The 22,936-nt window shown below is 41.3% G+C and overlaps 1 protein-coding gene across 2 annotated transcripts; it reads left to right on the top strand.

The window, feature by feature from the left end:
* The first annotated feature begins 3,035 nt into the window (after window positions 1-3,035).
* On the top strand, window positions 3,036-22,364 carry klf5l (Kruppel-like factor 5 like). 2 transcript variants are annotated; one of them, XM_054755415.1, is made up of 4 exons: window positions 3,036-3,096; window positions 12,472-13,369; window positions 14,339-14,398; window positions 19,890-22,364. In XM_054755415.1, exons 2-4 carry the CDS (start codon window positions 12,484-12,486, stop codon window positions 20,066-20,068), a joined length of 1,125 nt encoding a protein of 374 aa, XP_054611390.1. In that variant the 5' UTR covers window positions 3,036-3,096; window positions 12,472-12,483; the 3' UTR covers window positions 20,069-22,364. The 2 variants fall into 2 exon arrangements, with proteins under 2 accessions (XP_054611390.1, XP_054611389.1); XM_054755414.1 differs by having other exon boundaries at window positions 3,036-3,326; window positions 19,890-22,363.
* Window positions 22,365-22,936: the final 572 nt, after the last annotated feature.

Here is a 22,936-nt window from a genome sequence, read left to right as displayed (position 1 = left end):
CAATAAGGGGCCTCGGAGGTGGTCCGAACAGTCAATCAGAGTATTTTTTTTTTTCATCACGCCCACCCACTTACTAATGGAAGCGTCTGATACAAAACAGTGATGCCAGTTCATTGCCAGTGTAGCAATTTAACATTAAACACATGACAAATGAAATGATTGGCTAGATAATGACAAAGTACCCTAAATTCCGGACTACTGAGCACGCCTGAATATACTGTAAGCCGCACCCACCAAATTTGAAGAGAAAAAAAGAAGTACATATACGGTATAGGACACACTTGTCTGTAAACCGCAGGTGTCCACGTTGTAACACGAGATATTTACACGGAAAGACACATATAAACCTTGCAGTCCTACAAGCTGTAGTATTTCTACACTCAATCAAACTTACTTAAGATTTGTCGGATCAAATCACAATCACTGCTTGAGACTTTGAAATGTGATGTGAGTGTCCACTTCACTGCTTCTTGAATGTGGAGTCTAAGCATGATGGGAAATGTAGTTCTTTTAGCCATAAATCAGCCGCATCATTGTTTAAGCCGCAGAGTTCAAAGACTATAGAAAAAAGTAGTAACAGTCAGTAACTTATGGTCAATTACGATCTAACCGCTGCAATGAGTCATTGTGTTCCTAAAGGTGGGTGTACACCGCCAATTAAGAACGAATCCGTGGCACTTCTGGGCTTTGCTAGTTGTCTAGCGTACAGATCCCGATGAGTTGTACGACAGTAAATTTGGATTTGGTGTTAGTTGGCTAGGTTTCAGAATTTCAGACACATTTTCCATCACTGCAATTGCGTAAAGTGTGATGAACGTCCGGCTAAAATCAGTTACGAATCGTGTTCATGTCTTGCTTTTCTGTTGGAAGCGGGATCCACAGTACTGCCGCCAGTTTTTGTCCGGTTTCTATGGAAGGGTGGGCCCAAAACGTTGACAGTGACACTCAAAGATATCAGTTGCATCTAAGCTTTTACTTCTCAACCGCTGCCCACGAAAGGAGGAACATTTGTTAAAACTCCTGTTGTGTTGCCTGGGCTATTATTCAGTTTTTGACAAGCACAACTATAACATTTCAGCAAGGTTGGTTGAAAATGTTGGCCGCCATCAAGCAAAATGGGCGGGACTTACCATCTAATTGACCATGTGTCTCATTATAAAAACTGTATTCCATAGCCCATAAGGGGAGACACTAATGTCGTTTGCAATAATGTGAACAAATGAGGACACAACAATGTGTTGGTTTTATGGCAATGCGTGTATTTAAAAGCCTAATGTGGGTCCTCCGAAATGGGAAGTTTGGGAAACCCTGTTCAACAATGTCATAGCATCCCCATGCATCATGCATACAAAGTGGCGTCGGCATGGCTCATCAATTTTGTATTTTACGACTTGTGTTTGAATGTTTTTAAGGTCACGTTCCCACGCTGAGCTGTACTTTGCATGTTCTTTCTTGTGTTGTTTTGATTTTATTATTTTTTTTTAGCCCAATCATAAATCCTCTTGGAACTACGTGCACAACAACAGTGCAAGATAGTCTATGTAATTATATGTCATTTACTGCAATTAAACTTCAACTCAGTGAGTAACTGTGATCCTCCCAGTTGCCGCAGTACGAGTCTTGCCACTCTGCGTTCCCTGAAGCGACACTGCATGCAACCATTTGTGCACAAGCAGCGAGCTCCTTTACAGCAAGAGTCCGTGCTGTCACTGTGGCGTTATTAGACTTAACAAACAATGCGGGCTGACTAGAACGGCAAAGTCTGAGGTCTTGGAGTCAGTATAAACAAGATTAAACAAAACTGACTGGTTCTCACAACACCTTGGAATCACAGTTGATGTTGCACAGTTGGAGTTGCAGTTCCACTCCAGTCCAGTAGGGGGGTAGTAATATACACTACAATCTGTGTACCTAGTACCTAGCTAACCAACGTCAAGGAAGACGTGCAGTTTCAACAAGGCTAATGAAGTGATTAATGCATCAGCAACCTAACAAACGGACCTGCACTCAAACATGTAAAGCTTCTCTAAGTTTTTTGGTACAATCTGCAAAAAAAAGCATAAATTAAGTTGTAATGATGAAAAAATATATACGATTTATCCTGTGAAAGTAAATAAATAAATAAAAAACAGCAGCCATCCCATAACCTTATAATGTTTGAAAATATATATGTAATTTATGAACTTATACATCATAAGTAAGATTAAAATTGAACATTTTGAAAATGTACTTTTCCGTTGTTTTAAAACACTCTACTTTCCATTTTTATTAGTGATGTCTTTGAATTATGTATACAAATGCAAATATTACAAGCATGAGTTAATATTGTTCATACTAATATAATTGACTAAAAGTATTACCTTATTAAATTTAATCCAGTTTCATGTGAATATTAGTAGTGATTTTTAATAGCTGTGTTTTGTACTACATTAAAATTGTATAGTATTTTAATATAACCAGTACATACTAGGCTATATTATATTATTATTCTTGTTATTAATATTATATTATGTTAACTAATACATATACTTTAACACATGATAATAATAGTTGTACTATGGCTGGCAGCCAGTCTAGGCTGTATCCCGCCTCTTGCACAAAAAGGCAGCTGGGATAGTCTCCAGCATCCAGCAACCCTGGTGAAGACAAGCGGTACAGAAAATGGATGGCTGGATAATAATAGTATTAGTATTTTATTATTGAGTAATTTTAAAACCGTTTAATTTGAAAGTACAATATGATAAAATGCTACACAATGTGACACAACATTTGTGTTAAAAAGGCATACGTTGTTACAGAAATAGTCATAAAAACGTTGATCTTGTTTCACAAACATAATCATTGAATGAACACAAGTTTAATTCTCCATACTTGCATAGACGCTTACTACAGTTGGAAATAATCGTGAAATCTGTGCCGCTGAGCACTTCCTGCTCTCTCAGGTGAGTCCCTCCCTCTTCCTCGCAGCTGATTGGCTGCCGCCTGATCCTGATACCTGCCGCTCCAGGTAGTACCTCCGTACTGCTGCCTAGGAATCAGAGCAGTAAGGCGGGGGGAAAGGGCTTGGACTTATTCCTGTCGCTTCTTTCAGCTGCGGTAAATATATGACATAAAGCCATAAAAAGAACAATTCATGTGCTTGTTTTAAACTATAAGATTGGTAGGGATTGTTTGCAATGGCAGCGCGTGCAGGATCGGTCATGAATCCGCCGCCGCAGCAGCAGGCGGGCGAGGAGCGGGTGGTTTTCACTCAGCTTAAACCGGTGAGGATGTCCGGAGCTGACGGCGCGGAGGAGGCATCCGTGTTTGAGGACGTTAAACCCGGGGTGAGAGTCTCCGCCGATCAGTTGAGGGACGGACGGTATGGAGGTGGCGCTACGCTCCCGCCCCCACCCATCCCTTTTTGTGTTTACTCTATATTAACTATTTCACTTCATTTTCACACTCTTTTGTTCCACTTGTATACTTGCTAGGTTCGACGACACCATCAACATGCTGACATGCAATCTTGCAGTATAACTGATGTCCATTACGGATTTAGAACACAATGCCAGTCATGATCACATGATGGAATATGGCAGGTGATGCAAAATGGCTCCTTTTTGCGGCAAACAAACAAAGCGTGACAGGACACAAGTCCAACAACAGCCGTGACATGACAGACGCATTAAAGTTTAAGCGCATCGTACGCGCACGGCAACAGAAACCAGACGCCTTTGGGACAACTCGGGCCTCCCGCCAGGTGTTTGCCAAACAGGGATCCCGGCTAGCGAGCGGGGTTACGACACAGGCCTGCTTCGCTGGCTTTTGTCTTGTCATGCACGTGAACATCCCCCGCCAGGCGTTGTCACAGTCGTTGACAGGCTGCATGTTTACATCCTAAGATTGCGAAATAGAAGTGCTGATTAATCTGTACCAGGGTCAAACTGTCACCTTAATTAGCTGCACAGGTGATGTTTTAAAGTAGCATTTTTAACATTTTTACAAGTGTAAACCGCTGTTAACACTAAAATAAAGTAAAACTATTCACCGTTTGATGACACCACGATTTCCATGCAACTCTTTAGCCATTAGCTATATGCTATGTCTTTCCTATGGTGCACTAAGTTCCAATTTTTGGTTCTATGGTTGTCGTCACACTTTGCTCTTGAGTGCTGATTGAGTGTCTTGAATTTGTCCACATCACGTGTGATGATGGGGGTTTTTTCTACTTATGAAGCGCATTATCAACGTTTTTTAAGCAACATTTCTTGAATATATACCATAATTATTAAATAAGGTCATAGTTTTTTTAAAAAACAAGCAAAATTGAATCTGATTCAAAAATAATGAAAACACAAAGTGTTATAAGATCCTAATTATTATATTTTTGACTTTATTCAGACCTTTTTTGTATACAGCACATGCAATCTTAATTCCAAAAATACTAAAAATACAAAACACAATAACATCTTAATGTAAAAAAAAGGATTAAATAACACTATAATAATTATTGATAAACCTTTGCATAGTTACTGATGAAAACCAGGTGTTTTTAAGATGTTTTTATCCGTATAGAGTCCCAGACAAATGTTTAGACACACCTGGCCATTCAGCAGCATTAGCAAGTGTCTCCACACTTTTGTAGCTCTAACAAAAATACTTTTCTCCCTATTCGTACCTAAAAAGACAAAAAACACCAAACTTGGAGATACATGCTTTTAGTTTACACTTGTATAATGTGTAAATGTATGCTAATTTAAAAGTATGTTCACAAAATGTAAGTACTTCAGCTAACAAAAGTGATTCTTTGAAGATAGATGAATATAGGCATAGGCCTATGCTAACTAGGTAGCAAGCTAGCTTTCTATGTCACATTAGATGGCTAGCTAGCAAGTGTATTCCTTTAAAATAGACTTTTGCCGCCACATTCCCTGAAGCTTTATCTTGTCCGCGGCCAGTATTTGTCTGTCTTGTATTGTCCCGCAGCATGTTGTTTTATGCAAATCCACGAACAAAGAAGACACTTTGAGTTAAAAAGTCCCCTTAGACAAAATGAAATCAACCCAACCAGCAAGGATTCACCTTAGGCGTCCTCCTACCTGTCTTCCTTTTGTTTACATTCATTCTTATTTTCTTAATTTCTCTGTCATATGCTATCAAAACGTACCGCTCAATACAATGACATTTTTTAAGACTCATGCTGTCATTTTTTGGGCTTGTTGCATATGTATGTTGGTGTGCTGTTTGAAGTGAGCGGCTATGTCGTGCCAGCAGTATGTCGTCCAACCTGTCTGAGCAGAGCCCACATCTCCATAAGCCGCCTCGGGGGAAGACGATAAAGGCCGACCTTCCTGAGAAAGTAGTGCAGTGCAGTGAAAGGCTACAAGGGGGCTGATAGGGGTGTACAGGTGGGGGTTGGCTACTACTGGGTTACCTGACACATGCACTTCTTTGTTTAGCTGAATTATTGTTGTCTTCCATTGTTTGCGTTTCGGTGCTCTGCTGCTTCTACTTGACTTGTTTCAGACGTGAACTCGATGATCTTTTGTCATCAAGTCCTTCAACAGACATTTTTTGCGTGGTCCCGCTAACTAACCAGCGTATGAAGGAGCTCCTCTGGTTAGTCTCCAAAATGCAATGGGTGCTTCTTTAGGTTAGGTTGTTGTTGTCTTTTGGGTCCTCCGGTCAGGAGTCATTCTTTTCCAACTTTGGCTTTTTGTCAGATTTTAACCTTACTGTAGTACTTGTATTTACCTCCTTTCCGAGCTTGAGCCTGGCACTGAAGACCTCAGATGCCATTAGGAGTCTTGTTTCTCCAACTTTTAAGGCATTAAGTTGGATTTATTTATGCCAGGATCCAAATTTCACTTGAGGTGCTTGAGGATGCCCCCAGACTTACCTGTCTGCACTTACTTCCTGTAGTTCGAACGGAGGGGAAACCCTTCCCAGGACATGCTGTGAGACGTAGTCCCTCCAGCCCAGTGGTCTTAGGTCCACCCGAGGGTCTCTTCCTGGTTGGAGGTGCATGAAACACCTCACCTGGGCGGCATCCAGAGGTCATCCATAATAGATGCCGGAGCCACCTCAACTGGCTTTGGCACTGCAGACCACAAATGGTCCAGTGTTAAGACACGTGCACATGCTGCTTGCATGAAACGTGCTCAAACAAAAACTGGGAGAGGTGGAGGTAATATCTATCCATCCTTGTTCTTTCACTTATTCAGATGTGTAAGGATTCCCCGGTTTTACCAGACCAAGCTGTAAGATACAGTCCCTGTCGTGGTCTTAGGTCAACCCCAGGGGTTCTGTCCTGGTTGGGCATTCCCAAAACACCTCACTGGCTGGGATTTTTATATATAGATGCCATATTATTTGATATTATGTACATGTAGGCCTGTCACGATAACAAATTTTGCTCAGTCTCTTTGAGCAAAAATTGCATTTAAATAAAAATCACAATATTTCTGATTTTGAATCAGTGTTGCTTTCATTGTGTCTGAATATTGGGGGGGGGGGAAACAGATAAATCACCCGGAAATACTCTGACGTTCACATTGTGTGTCAATGCAGACGCCAGCTCATTTGCATATACACTTCCTTGATTCACTTTTAGTAGCGTTGTGTGTGGAATACGATGTTGACGTTTAATGAGGTGTAACATTTTGTCGGAGTTTGGTCAGAAAGTACATGTTTTGGATGCAGCAAATTGCGTTTGGTGCACAAGGAGGTGTTATGCTTCAGGAATCACGGCAGCTGAGATGTAAGTTCCAACGTTTTTAATGATTTATTTCAAAGTCTTTGTCACAACTTTTTCACGTCACAAATGACAATGCGCATCAGATCGTGTTTTATACACAACAGGCACGAAGAAAATATTTGATCGTGTAGCACGCGACACACACAGCTTGCAAATAGTGCACTCGCTACCACATAGCACACCTCCTCACTGGGACAAAGAAAGTCAATGACTGACAGGAGGGTTCACTCACTCCGTTCATTCTGCCTGAGAACTTTCACGCCCAGGCGCTGAGACAGATGCACAGAGTCAAACCTCTTGTCATCCATCCTGTTTGGTAGAGAGAGGAAGAAAACAAATAAACAAGCACATGTCAATATATCGAGACCGGCAAAATGATCGACTTTATTTTTATTTATCGTGTGATTCATTGATGTATTGATTATCGTGACAGGCCTATGTACATGTACTGTTTTTTGTTGTTCCTCAGCTCTGGACGCTGTCGTACGATACGCCACCGTCCCCACTTTGCTGTAACGGCCCCATTTTCTTGCTGCCCTTAATCTCCTCTTGGATAAAATTGTTTTCTCAGAAGTATATACAGCAGACGCTCATCCTCCATAGTTGTTGTTTATCAGTGGTCTGACTGATGCGATTAAAATGTTCTTGGAAGTTTTGCAGTGTCTATCAACATTTTGTCTACTGTACACTTGCAGAAATGGGGTACCGGTGTACTAACCTTTAAAGGTATAGTGCAGGTATTACTTTCGGACCTCGGAAAGGTGACTAAACCAAAAAGTTGCGGAAGCAGGGGCTGTACTAATGTGACATTAAGGGATGAATGGGTTCATGTTCCACGGGCCGTAATGACAGAATGACTAACTTATATGAAACCGATTTCCAGATTCTTAAGTTGTTATATCACCGGTAAGACTGAGCAGAGACGACAGGCAAAGTTACAGAGTAACTTTATGGTTTGCACGGATCAGACCCCGGGTCACACCTAATGATTCCTGAAGATCAATATTCACATATGGGTAAAAGTGGGCTTAGCATGTTTTCCACATGCCGGAAGCCGGAACTGTTGTATTGATTTGACCTGTTGATGCTTTCCCCAGATGCTTCCTATCATCCTGCAGTTTGATGCTAACTCTTCCTTTTTCCTACTGTGCTTTGACTAGCAATTTGACTTCCACGACAACATGTGTAGGACATTTGCATGTAGGCAAAGATGCTCCACAAGCTGGAAGCCCACAGTGATTGCTGATGGGTGACAAAACATCCGGAGAGCGCAGCACAAATGACTCAAGGTGTGCTGTAATTGTTTGTTTGTTTAGCGCTGCTGGTGTCATGGTTACCCATGGGTACCAAACTTTACATGCTAACCCACACACCACTCACCTAAGTCGCTTAACTTTTTGGTTTTGTCTGCAAAGATCAGCTTTTCAGGTCAAGGGTTCAAATTTGGGTGTATTTCAGTAGAAAGTTAGGGTTTCTTAAAAAAATCAGCCATATAGGTTTTAAAGTAGCTTCCTTAGTGTCACACAGACATTCCGCAAAATTGCAGCATCAGAGCCCTAAGAGAAGAGCCGGCATTTTATTCACCTGTGTCTTTTATACAGACCCACAGTGACAATTGCTTTTGATACAACAGGGCTAGAGAAGTGAGTTTTCAGCCTCACAACCTCTGTCCCAGCCTCTGATCCTCTGTCCCGGCATCGCAACATTTTCCTTAAACACAGGACGCGTCTTGCCTCTGTTATAGCTCTGATGCTACCTCCAAAGGTGGAAAATAGTTACGTCGACTTTGGCAGCTACCCATTCTGTGTCATCAGAACAGAAAACCAACCCAGAAAAAGCAGCAACATGCTGGATTTTACAGACAGTTTACATACCTTGAGTGTACTCCTGCCAACTTTCCCTGTCCTTTCTTTGAGTGTGTTGTGCCACGGGAGCCATCTGTCGTATTGTCGTTTACTTAAAGGATCCCCGACATGCTTCGGCAGTTTTGCTTAAATATGTTCTATATTGTTTGTAATGTTCTACATTGTTTGATTTTTGAACGCAAACTGAAAATTCGCAGAAATTACATTTATAGTTCATGGCACCTGTCATGACGAACTACCTCACAGCTCAGCCTCATTTCCAGGAGTGACATCATCGGGGTAACACCTCTCAGCTAAAGCAAAGTAAACAAACGCTTCTCAAGGTCGACTTGGTTCGGTATATTTTTCATCAAAATAGTAGTCATGCCAAAATGTCGTGTTGCTGCTGGATGTTCACAAAAGAGAAAGGTTTAAGACAACAATGGATGAAGCAAGTGCAGAGAAAGAGAGACAGATGGACGCCTACCTCGGCTTCTGTTCTTTGCAGTGAACATTTCACTGATGACTGCTTCGAACCCTCAAGCATTTGGCTTGAAAGTACGGTATAAACGCATGTTAAAAAAGGATGCTATTCCGCTGCTACACAGAAAAATACAAGACAACAAACAATGACCGCTACATCAAAGTTGTCATACATAATGTCTTCTAAACACTATTCCACGATAGCGACAAGGCTGCAAAGCATGATACATGTTATATAAACAGCTTTTGACAGCGATATGTTTACTGTTGGGGGTGGTGATGGTGGCAACGGCAGCCAACATTCATCTTTGAAGTACAATGCAATAAAACCTGCTATAAAAAAATGCTCATTAAAAAGCTGATTGAAAACAATACTTGAAGGATAAGCAACTTCAGAGTAATTCACACCTACCATTCTGTGTTGTGAAGGCGACCATTTTTCATCTCCATGTCTTAAGGCTTAAGTCCATGTTCTGCAAGTTCTCTATTTCATCTCCAAATGTTTTTTCCTCCTCGAAAACGATTGACACATCGCTCAAATCTTCGCTATAATCACTGTAAACATCCTCTGTCTCGGACACCGCCATGTTTGTTTACCTCAGCGAGATTAACCCTATGATGTCACTTCCGGAAATGAGTCTGAACTGCGAGAGCGAGTTCGTCATGGTTGGTGCCGTGAACTATAAATGTAATTTTTGCGAATTTAATTACAAACAATATTTAATACATATTTAAGCAAAGTTGATGAATCATGTCACAGACCCTTTTGAAGGGATAGTTTGATTTTTTTCCCCAATCAGCAGTGTAGAAAAAAGGGCGGAAAAATGCCGGCTTTTCCAGGCACTGTAAAAGGGGCCACCTCTCCCTGTCCTTCCGATGGAGTGTCTGGTTTTCTGCTTTACTTTAGCAAATCGTAGCCTATTTGTTGTCCCTGCATTTTAGCACAGTTTATGGATGAAATGGTATACTTTTTTCAGAAGGTTATTGTACCGTTTCAGAATATGAGTATCGTAATTACTGTATTTACAGTTAGACTGTGATTCGCGTCCGGTAGGCCGCAATCAAAAGTTGTGAGCCAACTGCACAACAAATGTAAGTCATCTTCATGTTAGACTCCAATCCTAAGAGAAGGCAGCGTCGCTGTCTTTCGTAGACCAAACCTTCTTGCTATCTCGTCCTACTTCAGAGGTCATAAAATATCGCCGTCGTCTCAAAGGTTTTTTCATGATTTCTACTCGAGCATGGCTAATCAGTCCTGGTTTGTTTTTATGAAGATCCAAAGGCAAACGTTTCCTTGCATTCCAAGGAGCCATAAAGGAGGTGCAATTGGGTGGGGGGGCTTGCAGCTCTTGAGAGCGTCTGGAGCTCAAGGAAGCGAAGTGAGGTCAAAGCCCTGTGAGAGTGTGCTTTAATAACATGCTTTGTGATGGATGGGTGGATGGTGGATGTTCTTAGTTGGACAACAATGGTGGCCTGGTCTTGTAAAACCGGAAAGCAGTGCCTTTGAAGAAAATGGGGGGGGGGGGGGGGTCCTTGAAATACACAAAAGGTCATTTCAGGATTGATATGTTAGCTGGACCGGAAGTGTGGAAACTCCCACTCTGTCCAATAAACCAGAACAGAACTGATAAGAGTTACTGTTGTTATCGGGCACAAGGATTCATAGCGGAACAGTTGAGTGTTCTCCAATTATTAACCTCCTTCTGGCCCAGAGATATTCCCTCATGTTTAACGCTTCAAACAATACCAAGATGCTTCTACATGTAGGTCATCCGCTGCTCTGCTTCCAGTTTGAATGCAGTTCAACCTCAAAGGTCCGACACCAACACACCAATTTGTTCGTATTTTTAAAATCACGGAAATATAACTAATCTGTTCACCGTCTTGAAACCTTTAATAAATGTGTTGGCATGTGTACAAGTAAAAAAAAAATGAGTCAACCATTGTTCGTATGAAGACGTAAAAACAATAAAACAGCCAGTCTTACCTTGGCTCATGGACAAATGACGAAGATGTCATACAGAGGTCACAGTTGTGCCTCATGCATTCTTGAATGTCTCGCAACCGTAAAAAGAAGTTATCCACCATTAAAATATATTAAAACAAACAACAAAATGGTCGCCTTTAACTTGGATAACAAGTGACGACATGCACGCTAGCTTCCTGTATATGTTTATCCTTTTGAAAAAAGTGTCGTCAAAGAAAACCTTTTAAGTTGACCAATTTTCGCGACTTCAGATGTGTGTTTCTGTGATTTGTACAACCTCGGGTGATGCTTGACCACCAAATTTCGCTAATAGTCGCTAATAATTCCGCATGCTAATAGTCTTCTCGCTATAACGCTAGTGGGTTAGCTCTTAGTGCTAACACTATTGTACTGTCCATCTGAAATAGCGAGCTTGGCAACAATCAGCAAAACACAAGGTTGTTGCTCATTGACTCCCATCGCTAAGTTGTTAGCAGTTAATGTCGTTGATGTCGGGCTGCTACTCTGAACAAAACAAAAGGACATGATATCAGCATTTTTCGAACATTGGAAAAGGGCACATATTTTTGGATGTCTGCCCCAGATTAGCCTCTTATTTCAAGTCGCTCGCCTTCATTCCTCACATGACTTTTCTGTACAAACTTTGTCTTTGCTTATTTTGTCGGCCCTTCTTCCTCCTCGTCCTCTTCATCGTCTCCTATATGTGTGTGTCAGGTCTATTTTTACTTGCCGGTGTTTAGGTTTCACTACGTCGGCCACATGCCTCCAAGTCTTGGCTTGAGCATGTGTGTTGGTTCTCGTTGTCTGCATGCGTCGCCACCTCCAGGGGAACGCCCATGTTGGGGACGGAACTCTTTGTGTGTTTTCTGTGTCTGCGTGCAGGACAGGTTGTTGTTTTAACAGCAATGCGCATCATTCATTGAAAGGCTGTTTGCGTCACACTGCAGTGAATCGGCAATCACTTCTTGCCTTCAGTTGATTTAGGCTTCATTTTATTTACTTACGTTTTATTTAATTCAACTTAGTTTTTGTGCTCAGCTGACTGATTTTGGCATGAAATGGTATACGGCTAATCGAACGAGCCGTTGGAGGAGTACGGAGTGAAACGTGAACATCTGCAAATGGATACATTTGTTAAAACAGAGCTAGCAAGATAACAAGTAAAAATAGTCCTAAAGTGGAGATATGTGGTTTCATGAGGCCGTGACGTGCTGGTTTCAATGACATCTGGAAGCATGGATTAGCCACTACAACGTGAGCGTATTAGCAAGATGTGAATTTGGTGTTAGCTGTCAGTGCTGATGTATCGGCCGGGTCAGTGAGCTCCAGTGGTAACGAGGAATGTGAGCTATGATCCTGGAGGAGGAAGCGCTAGTAAGTTACACTTTCTTATTGTCTCATCATCTCTGCCCTTTCAGGTCCAGTTGGAGATGGACAAATACCTTCCTCAGATCAACAGCTCCCTCTTGAGTCCTGCCGTTGACCCCAGCGACAAGAAGTACAGGCGGGAGAGCGCCTCGGTGGTGGACGAGTACTTCTCAGATGACAAACACGGCACCCCGTACAGCGTCAACATCAACGTTATCCTGCCCAGCACCACTCACCTGCGTACGGGTCTCTACCGCCACAACTCTAAGACCCTCGCCCCCCAGCAGATCAAAACAGAACCCGGACTGGAGGTGCCCTGCTCCTCCACCAGCACACCCACCCAGGCCCTGCCGGACTTCACCTCGGTGTTCAGCGTGCCACCTGTTGTCAACAGCGTCTTCATCAAACCGGACTTGAGCTCTGGCGGAGTGACCATGTCCTCCACGGGGCCACAGCAACAGCAGCAAACTTTGGACACAGAGCTTCACATCGGACCCCCAGCCCCTCAGCCACAGGTCTACCACATGCCCATCAGCAGCGGTGCTGACCTCACCATGACTTTGTCCCACTCTGGACCCTCAGCTTCTAGAACCATGCTGAACCTGGGCAGTGGCAGCTACATGATGGCCGAACACCAGCTGGCGCAGCACCACGCTTACTACCAGGCCTCCACTGCCGCAGTGTCCCAGCACACGGGCCCCCACAGCCTGCCACCCTCGCCGCCGAATTCACAGCCGGGAAGTCCTGAGGGTCAGGCGGAGCTGCTGAGCCTGGCCAGCCAACCGCCTCCCCCATACCAGCAGCATCTGAGCGGGATAAAAGTGACGGGGTTGTCCCCTCACGCCATGCTGATGACTCACGGCCAGGGCGTCCTGACGGGGCCCAAATACAACAGGCGGAACAACCCGGAACTGGAGAAGAGGAGGATTCATTTCTGTGACTACCCAGGTCTTTCATTAGTGACTTCTTTCCATATATCGACTGGTCTATCTTTAATTTAATTTTTAAGCTTTATTTTTTAAGCATTTTAAGATGATTTTTCAAGCTAACTAGCGGGCATCCATTATCTATAGATGATGAGCTACCTATCTACCGTCTATTTATGTTATTTTTAAATAGCAAATGAGGCTCGAACGTGTTAGTCAAGCTAAGCAGCTATCATCTGTCCATTTCCTTAGCAAGTTACCTATGGTAGCAAAGCTACCATCTATCTGGCAAGCTAATTGCGTACCATTTATATACCGAGTGTACTAGCATCTATCTAATCTTTAGTTTGGTAGTTTGAATTCCAAGCAAATTCCGAAGAAGTATGTATCAGTTGAGCTAACTAGATATCGTCTAACTAGCTAGCATGTACTGTATCTAGCTTGTGAGCTTCCTGGTATCTCTGACAACCCAGCTAGCAACTATCTATTTAGTCATTTACCATATGTAAAGCTAGCTAACTGCTAGCTATTTCTAGATCAGTCAATCCATTTGTCTTTAAATATTGCAAATTTACCCTAGACAAGGTCAAAGCACAAACCTCTACCAAGGGCGAACAATCATAATATTGGATTTGCAAGAAATCCAAACTCTTGGTCATGTCGGAATTTTGGCGTCAGAATTCATCCATTATTCACTGCAAAATGTCCAAAAATCTTAAGGTTTGTGACAACTCCACAACGTTTATCCCAGGTATTTTCCTTGGTCCGTGCTGTACTCTTTTGCTTTAAGTCAGTCACATCGTTTTAATAGCCAAACAAACACGCCGACGGGCAAAAGCCATTTCCTCCTTGGCAGAGGTATTGCGGACAAAATGTTTCTTGCACGTACTTTCTGTTTAACCACAAAATGTGCTCTTATTTGCACATTAAGAGTGGCATATTTAGGACATTTTTATCATGTGTTTTTCTGTTTTGGTTTTGTTTTTTGCAGGATGCACTAAAGTTTACACAAAGAGCTCGCATCTGAAGGCGCACCAGAGGACGCACACAGGTAAGAACACATCGAAAAAGGGCGTAAGGAAGTTTGCATTTGCAAAGCCCGAGACAAGAAAAACAGCACTGGCTTGCTGAAGAATTCGAGTAGTCTTCTTTTCTACGCCATGCAGGTACATGTTGTTACCTGCCCTCTCTGAGCTTCCCCAGAAAGAAAATACAAAGGGCGGGGGGTAGGGGGGGAAAAAGGGCATAGACCAAAGACCATAAAAAAGAAGGCTTAAACCAGTTACTCCTGCTTTTTAGTATTTTCAAAGGAGGGCGCAGAAGTTTGGATGTGTTTCCCTTCTTGTAAGGTGAAACCTGCGGCTTTTGGTCGTGCCCGCATATCTTTTATTATTATTATTATTACCCTGCGTATTGACTCATGCGAGAGATTAAATAGAATCTTTGCTGTCGTGAGTAAGATATGATCAATGGGGTTCTGTGGGAAAGTTCACTTGTTCCGGGAGCGCGGAGGACCATAAACGGCGTGGTGAGAACATTAAACAGTAAAGCGTGAGCAAACACAACAAGCGTATGGCCAAAAACACCGACGCTGGCGCCTTGTGCTTCATAGTATTGGACGTGTGATCAGCAGGTTTCACTTGGAAAAAGGAAGCCTGCCTCGTCTTGTTTTGCGTTGGGTTGATGATGATGATGACTCACTAGTTGGATATGTCAACCGGTGCGGTGGCTGCTCTTAACTGAAGGAAATGTCAATGGATAGACAGATTAAGCAAAAGACCAAACTAACCGGATTTGGCTTTTGGGGCATCCGGCGCGCTTCAGTGGCTACGTCCACTGGCTATTTGTCTGTCATGACGCTGTTTGCTAACATAATGCCGAGCAAATATTGCACACTTTGCATCTCGGCATAGGAGATAAGAATACATAACTCTGATCAGATGTCTTGATGTCAAAAAGGCTGTGGCGCACCTCAAGGCGCTGTCCTCGATACTCCATTTTTGTACAGCATCTACCTAAATATTTGTCACATATCAGTAACGGCTGCTGCTCTGATACACACTTCTTGACTGAGGCCTTGTCCAAATGTGGATAAAAAACTGATATCTGCCGAACAGATCGGATATACCCGTCAATATAGCATCCAAATATGCAGATGGATCTACCCAAACTATGCACCCTCGGTGTATTCAAAAAATTGTGGTAAATCAAAACTATGCACCATTAAATATGCTCTAAGTACGATATCTGAGAGGTACATTAAACCAGAACAAACATGTAAAAAGAGAGTGATAACAAGGAAATGGCCCAAATTCCCGGAAAAACAAAATAAAATGACAACGCCGGACTACTTGTGCGTTTTCCCGTATAGATGAGATCTGATGGTTTTCATGTGCCCTGCAATCATTTGTACCAAGTGTGTCAACCAATACATATAACTTGTCTTTCAATATTTTTTGGACCAATAAGAGGCGATAGTCAACCACGAAACAGCCATCATTTAGTGATTATTTACTTGATACAGCGAGGGAGCGATAGTCGATCTGCGACATAGCGAGGGACGACTGTACTGCATAGTGTGTACTGGTGATGACGTACGATATCACTGTCGTTATGTCGCCCCCCAAAGTTAACGCTTGTGTTAACGTGCATTTCGGTGACTGAATTCCACGAGGAAAATAACAGTTAATTATTTTCTGTGTTTCATCTGCAGTGTCAAAACATAAAAGGTTTAAGCGGCACCCATGAAGGCAGCCGAGCCCGAGGCTCAGAACAAAACCACGTCACATTCAAATGCACGCAACTGCCACATAAAACACCAACCTGAACATTCTTGTTTGGCAAAATCGACTCCTAAGTTCAAATGGATTCTCTCCAGCAGCCAATCAAATCGAACCGTGCCCCTGATGTGTATACAAAAAACAGTGTCGCACACGATAGAACATGCGTGCATCCGTGGTCTCGGACGGTTCCGTTATCATGACAACCGACCCGTCCCTCATGTGCAAAGGCAACCTTGACCATGGCCTCCGTTGTATGTTTGACCCCCACCTCATAGCCCTCACTCGGTGAGCTGATAAAAGCGTCAAGAGTCCCACAAAGACTTTATGGGTGTCCTGGAGCGCCCGTAAGTGTTTGCTCTTTGCCTCTGTAAAAGCATGCACAGGTGCTCGTAAAAGATGATTATCGGCAGGCGTGATCCAAGAAGCCGAGGTGTACAGTCATGCATGCACGAATAGACATCGACGGACAAACTGGAATAATCCATTCCAGGGTCGAACCGCCACCATCATAAAACCTTTTTAACAGTACAAGATCATCCTTTCAGTCACATTTTAACGTCCTTAAGCGCCATCGGGGAGCGAGTGGGAGGGTTTGGGATGTTTGTTCTTCTACAGTGGCCTCTTAAGGACAAATGAGAAAAAGACGGGATGAGTGCAATGCACGCACACATGAAAGGCAAGTCATGTGCTGCTCTTTTAAAAAGCACACACGATAGAAAAGTCCTTTATGTGCTTGAGTGATTGATGCACTTTTGCACTGTTTTGTTGTTCATGTTTGCACGGGCTGAGACTGCTGAGGACGTGCTTACACGCACTTGCACACTACGTGAGTGCTTGGGGCTTCTAATATGCCAGCTGCTCAAACAGTAGAGGGATAAATGTATTTCAAAGGCAATTTAGACGGGTCTATTTCATTTTATATTCAAAGACGTCATCGACTATTGATTCAAATGATTAAAATATTATCAATGTTGTTGTAAAAACGATACATTTTTGTCACCCTAATGCTGTACTTCTCTATTAATTCAAAGCCATTAACAGCAAGCAAATGTGCAAACTGATAGCAAGTGTGCTAACTACCCAAAAACCTTATCAGTCTATTGAAAGATGCTAACCTCCCAAAATGTAACCAGTGTATTCAAATAACAGACAGCAAACATGCTAACAACCCTCTAATATGATCAGTATAGCCAAATAATAGCTTGCAAAGATGCTAAAGACCCACAAATATTATCAGTCTATCTAAATAACAACTTGAGAAGATGCAAACCTCACAAAATGTGACAAGTATATCCAAATAACAGATAGCAAACATGCTAAATATCCACAAATATTATCAGCATAGTATATCCAAATAACAGCTTGCAAAGATGCTAACCTACCAAAATGTGACCAGTACATCCAAATAACAGCTTTCACATATTATAACCACCCACAAATATTATCAGTCTATCCAATTTTCCGCCTGCCAACATGCTAACAACACCAAAATAGTATGAGTTTATCCAAATCACAGCGAGCTGACGTGCCAACTCCCAAAATATGACCAGTCTATCTAAATAACAGCTTAAGAAGATGCTAACCTCACTAAATGTGAGAAGTATATCCAAATAACAGATAGTAAACATGTTGACTACCCACAAGTATGATCAGTCTATCCAATTTACCACCTGCCAACATGCTAACAACACCAAAATAGTATGACTCTATCCAAATAACAGCTTGCAAACATGCTAACTCCCAAAATATGACCAGTCTATCCAAATAACAACTTGCAAACATGCTAACTCCCCACAAATATGACCAGTCTATCCAAATAACAACTTGCAAACATGCTAACTCCCCACAAATATGACCAGTCTATCCAAATAACAACTTGCAAACATGCTAACTCCCCACAAATATGACCAGTCTATCCAAATAACAACTTGCAAACATGCTAACTCCCACAAATATGACCAGTCTCAACAGCTTTAGAGGATGCTAACCTCCCAAAATGTGCCAAGTACATCCATATAATAGCTAGCAAACTTGCTAACTACCGAAAATGAGATCAGTCTATCCAAATAACAGGACTTAAATTAAAATGTTCAGCTGTTTTTGTGTGATGAACACTAAAGCAGTACTTGTTTTTGGGTTCCAGGTGGAATGTTGTTGACCAGGAAGTGAAGAACATGGCTGTGTTTCCTCATAAAAAAAAAGAGAACATGAGAGCAAAATTTGAAAAGGCGAGGAATAATGAGCCGGGTTAAATCCAGCTAAGATGTTTAGTCAACCCCACCCAAACATCGACATTTCTCTGCTGTGCGGCTGCCAAAGCGTGAGCTAATCATCAACGCAGTGTAAAAGAAAAAAATCAGTTGAATGTGCTCCTATGCACACAAACAAGAAGAAACACAAAGATTGTAGACAAGGAAGTGAATCGCTTGAGTAAAACTCAGTCAAACTGAAAAAGAAAGATAAAAAGCCAAGTTAGCTATTACGAGTTAGCATCGCAAAACCCGCTGAAATTGTTTAAGTTGAATCCTTGAGGAATTCTCCTTCTCTCAGAGAGCCTCTTTGGCCGTTAGGGGCATCAAGTGCTCATTAGCAACCTTAGCGCTGATTAGATAGCGACGGCTATTGGCCATCAATCATGACATGGCGGTCGTTAGCGGCGCCGTGGGGTCCAAAGAGCAGGGGACAATAAACGGCCAGGCCATGTTTGTTTGAGTCAACGTGAAGTTTTAAAACAATTTTTTTTGTCCTATGTGAACAATATCCTGTTTCCAGCTAATAGCTCTCAAAGTGTGTACATAAAAGAACCACAGGTGTGTTTGGTTTTGCGGTATAGGCGCGTTGTCGGGGTCAAAAGCTCAGCAGCCTCTCTCAGATTAGTATCCCTGGGGGCCAAATACGCTGGTGAAATATGACGCACACTGAACAAATAACTCTTGGCTGCTATATGTTTGGAAACAGGCTGCTAGCTAAAAGCCATCGTTGCCTTTTGAAGGAAAACATGATAATTTAGTGGGATTTGTCTGCAGCATTTACTGTATGTAACATTTAATACTTCAAAAGATACTTTAATATACTACACTCTACCTGTTCACATTTTCTTAAATTAATACAACTTAAAAGGTCTGTCACTTTTTTTGGTAGTTGGTAAAATGTTGACTTTTTTCCTGGGGTAAAGTTAGCATGTTTGCTAACTGTTCATTGCTCTGAAGTAACAGAAAAATCTAGCACTAGTGTGCTTTGGCATTTTTTTTTTTTTTTGCCAATTTTGTTAAATGATAGCATTTAAGGGAGAAATTTCACTTTCAAGTATAATTTAAAAAAAGATAGCATCTAATTGGCAAGCGGAACGTATACATTTGAACTTTTTGGAGATGTTATCATGGTTGCTAGCTGTTATTTAAATAAACTGATCGTGTTTTTTGGAGGGTTAGTTTGACAAAAGGTATGGTGTTTTTAACTTTTTTTTTTTAATTAGAAAAATTTTATTTGAAGACATTGAAAAATATAGCATTTACTCCATAAAATGTGTCAATTTTGGTGGAATTTTGTTGGGTTAATCTTTTGGCCAAATTTGCAAGCTGTCGTTCGTGATCACCTTTTGGGGTGTTTGCGTGTTTGCGAACACTTCCTCGCCCTTGCATCTGTCAGCTATGAGTCCTATCTGTTGAAGAACTGCTTCCACATACTGGTCATGCTCTTCATTTGGATTTCGTTGTTCAATGTAAGCGAAATGAAATGTGTCATTTTGTCTTTTGTCAGGTGAGAAGCCTTACCGCTGCACGTGGGACAACTGCGACTGGCGCTTCGCCCGCTCAGACGAGCTGACGCGGCACTACCGAAAACACACGGGCGCCAAACCCTTCAAATGCGTTGCCTGCAGCCGCTGCTTCTCACGGTCAGACCACCTGGCCCTGCACATGAAGCGACACCAGAACTAACGCAAAATACCCCGAAAGAGAGACAAAAATGCGTTCACCCGGATGCCCCACATCACACCTGCACAGACTTTTAACACCGACATTCTGCTTCCGAGAGAGACTTCCCGGTGAGTCTCGCCTTTAGAAAGTCCGCTAGGCAAAACTGGAAGGGAGAACATGAAAAATAACGAAACAAAAACACAATAGGATGGCACGGACTGGAGTGCAAGACCTCCTAAAGAATAGTCAGACCATACCAACCAACCTCCTGCACAGGCATACTTTATTATAGGCATACTTTGCTATTTGGTTTTACAGATATGCTGATGATTTTGCTGTGTATGCTAATCGCAAAGCAACACAACGTAAGCGAACATGAAATTATCTGGAATTTAGGAATTGTTTGGGACTTGACATAACATCCCGGAGTATTCATATCAAATGTTCTTTCGTCAAAACGTGCAAACCGAACTTTGATCGGATACAGACGCTCTACGAAGTAACCATTGAATGAAATAGTTTTGCAAGATCTTGGTTGCCCTTCCACAAAATTGATCACACAAAATCGGAACATTGTTTTTAATTGTGCTAACCAACAACCAGAAACACCTCAACTCTGTTGTCACCCTGTTTCTTTTTAGCACGCCAGCTAAAGTCTTCGTACCACAGTGGTGATGATGATTTTTCTGTCCATGCTAATCGTTAAAAACACACACAACCGCACTTGCAATTGTGCGAAATTTAAGAATCGTGGGGTCGTTTTGGACTTGTGGTGACATCCCAGAATTGCACAACCGTTCCACCAAAAATGTGTTGAAAGTGGTCAGGTTTTTAGGATAAGTAACTAAAATACAAAAAAAAAACAACTTCGGCAGAGCTAACACAGCAAATGACAATCCACTTTTTACAAAATACTTAAATTTGCCATTTTGTCACCTTGTTTGTCCTCACCGTGCTAACTAAAGTCTTCGTACGGCAGCGCTAACAATTATATGGAATCGTGGTGTCGATTTGGACTCGTCGTGACGTCCGAGAATCGCACAAACCTTCCATCAAAATTTTGTCGAAACCTGCCACGGAATTCTAAGTAACAAAGCGACAAAGTCCGCTTTCTGTGCTATGTACACTATGCTAAGCTATATGCTAGTATGAAACATTTTTGTTACCGATTTGCCACCTTGTTTGTCCTCACCTTGCTAACTAAAGTCTTCATACGTCAGCAGTAACAACATACAAACGCACTTGACGTCATTGGAAATTGGAATCGCGGTGTTCGCAGTTTTCTTCTTGCTCAGCGATGCGGACCGTTCTCTCATTTGCGGACAGGTGGACGGCAACTCCTCGCTCTCTTGTAAATAATGTTTATATATCTATTGTGCATACGTGAGTCTGCGAAAACAACGAATGTATTTTGATTTCTACTTGTTGTTAATGCGTTCAAGAAAAAAAAAAAGACGACCGGATTTTTAAGCATGCTCTGAGAAAATAATGTAACGCTTACGCCAGAGAGTTGACTCTGAGACATCAGCCGATGTTTGGGATTGCTTGTTTCCGTAGTGACCTTTGATGAGAGTTTCTGTTCAGACCTTTGGTTTGAATTCTCGCGTATTTATTCAGTAACAGCAATGATGTCACTGATTGGCTGGGAAAAAAACATATCATAAAACCATATTAGTTGAAAATAATATTTTTATAACATTTCTTAATTTTTAGGATATTTTTATGACCCCCCCACCCCCCGTCTTTTATTTTAACAACTCAAGGATTCATGTTCACAGAGCGCAGCGTGTAAAATGAAAGTCTACTTTAAAAGCTTTGTAAATATTTCATTGGTTTTTAATGCCTTTTTATCATTTTTAATAGTGCATTTTTTTTCCTATCTAATGGGATTTTAGATTGATTTTTTGTTTTGGACACTTTTTTCTGTTTGAAGTCAAATGATGCAATGCGATAATAAAAATTTGTGAAATAATGCAGAATTGTATTGTCTTTTCGTGCTTTTTCCCCCAAAAAGTTCATTTCTTTTTAATGTATTTAAATGTACAGTATTTGTGTGTATGTTTTGTAACTACGGTATACCGTATTTTATTTTTAGTGGTTTTAAATGAGTTAATATAGTAACCCTAATACAGGGGTGGCCAAACTTTTTCCAAGGAGGGCCACGTAGTGAAAAATTAAAGGATGCAAGAACCACTTTGATATTTTGTAAATTTGTGCTGTTTTTTTTGTTGTTGTTGTTTTTTTTTTAAATTTTCCAAACATTTCAACTGTCTTTTTAAATAATCTCCATAAATTTTCTTTTTGTAATAGCGTAACTTTATTACCCTATATTTTGACTTTATTCCCATAATATTATCCCCAACCTCATTTTCAAAAAATGTCAAATTTTTTTTGTTGCTCTCATAATATTATGACTTTTGAAAAAGAAAGTGTGTGTTGTTTTTTGTTTTTTTTTCAACTCTATGCTACTAAAATGACATTATTTTTCAACATAATATAAGATTATTCTTGTAAAATCTAGACTTTTTGTTTGTTAGAGTACAACTTTTTCTCTCAACGTTTTGAATTTATTCTTGTCAAATTATGGCTGATTTCTGCTGGGTTTTTTTATTTTTATTTTCCAACTATTTAAACGTTATTCTTGCAAATGTTTTTCTCGGAATTATGACTCTACTCCCATAATAGATTGACTTTATTCCCCTAACATTAGAACTTTTTCCGCAACCAAATTTTCCCTGTTTCTCATAATATTATGACCTTAAAAAAGTAGCATCGTTGTTCTTTAATAAGTCAATATTAAGCTACTAAAGCTACGTGTATCTTTATTATATTACGACGTTATTCTCATAAAATGTTGACGTTTTCTTGTTGTGTCGCAGATTTTTGACT

The sequence above is a fragment of the Dunckerocampus dactyliophorus genome, chromosome 16, assembly GCF_027744805.1.
Source record: "Dunckerocampus dactyliophorus isolate RoL2022-P2 chromosome 16, RoL_Ddac_1.1, whole genome shotgun sequence".
NCBI classification, from domain to species: domain Eukaryota; kingdom Metazoa; phylum Chordata; class Actinopteri; order Syngnathiformes; family Syngnathidae; genus Dunckerocampus; species Dunckerocampus dactyliophorus.
The sequence above is the reverse complement of the archived record's forward strand: the minus strand, read 5'-3'. Positions and strand labels throughout refer to the sequence as shown.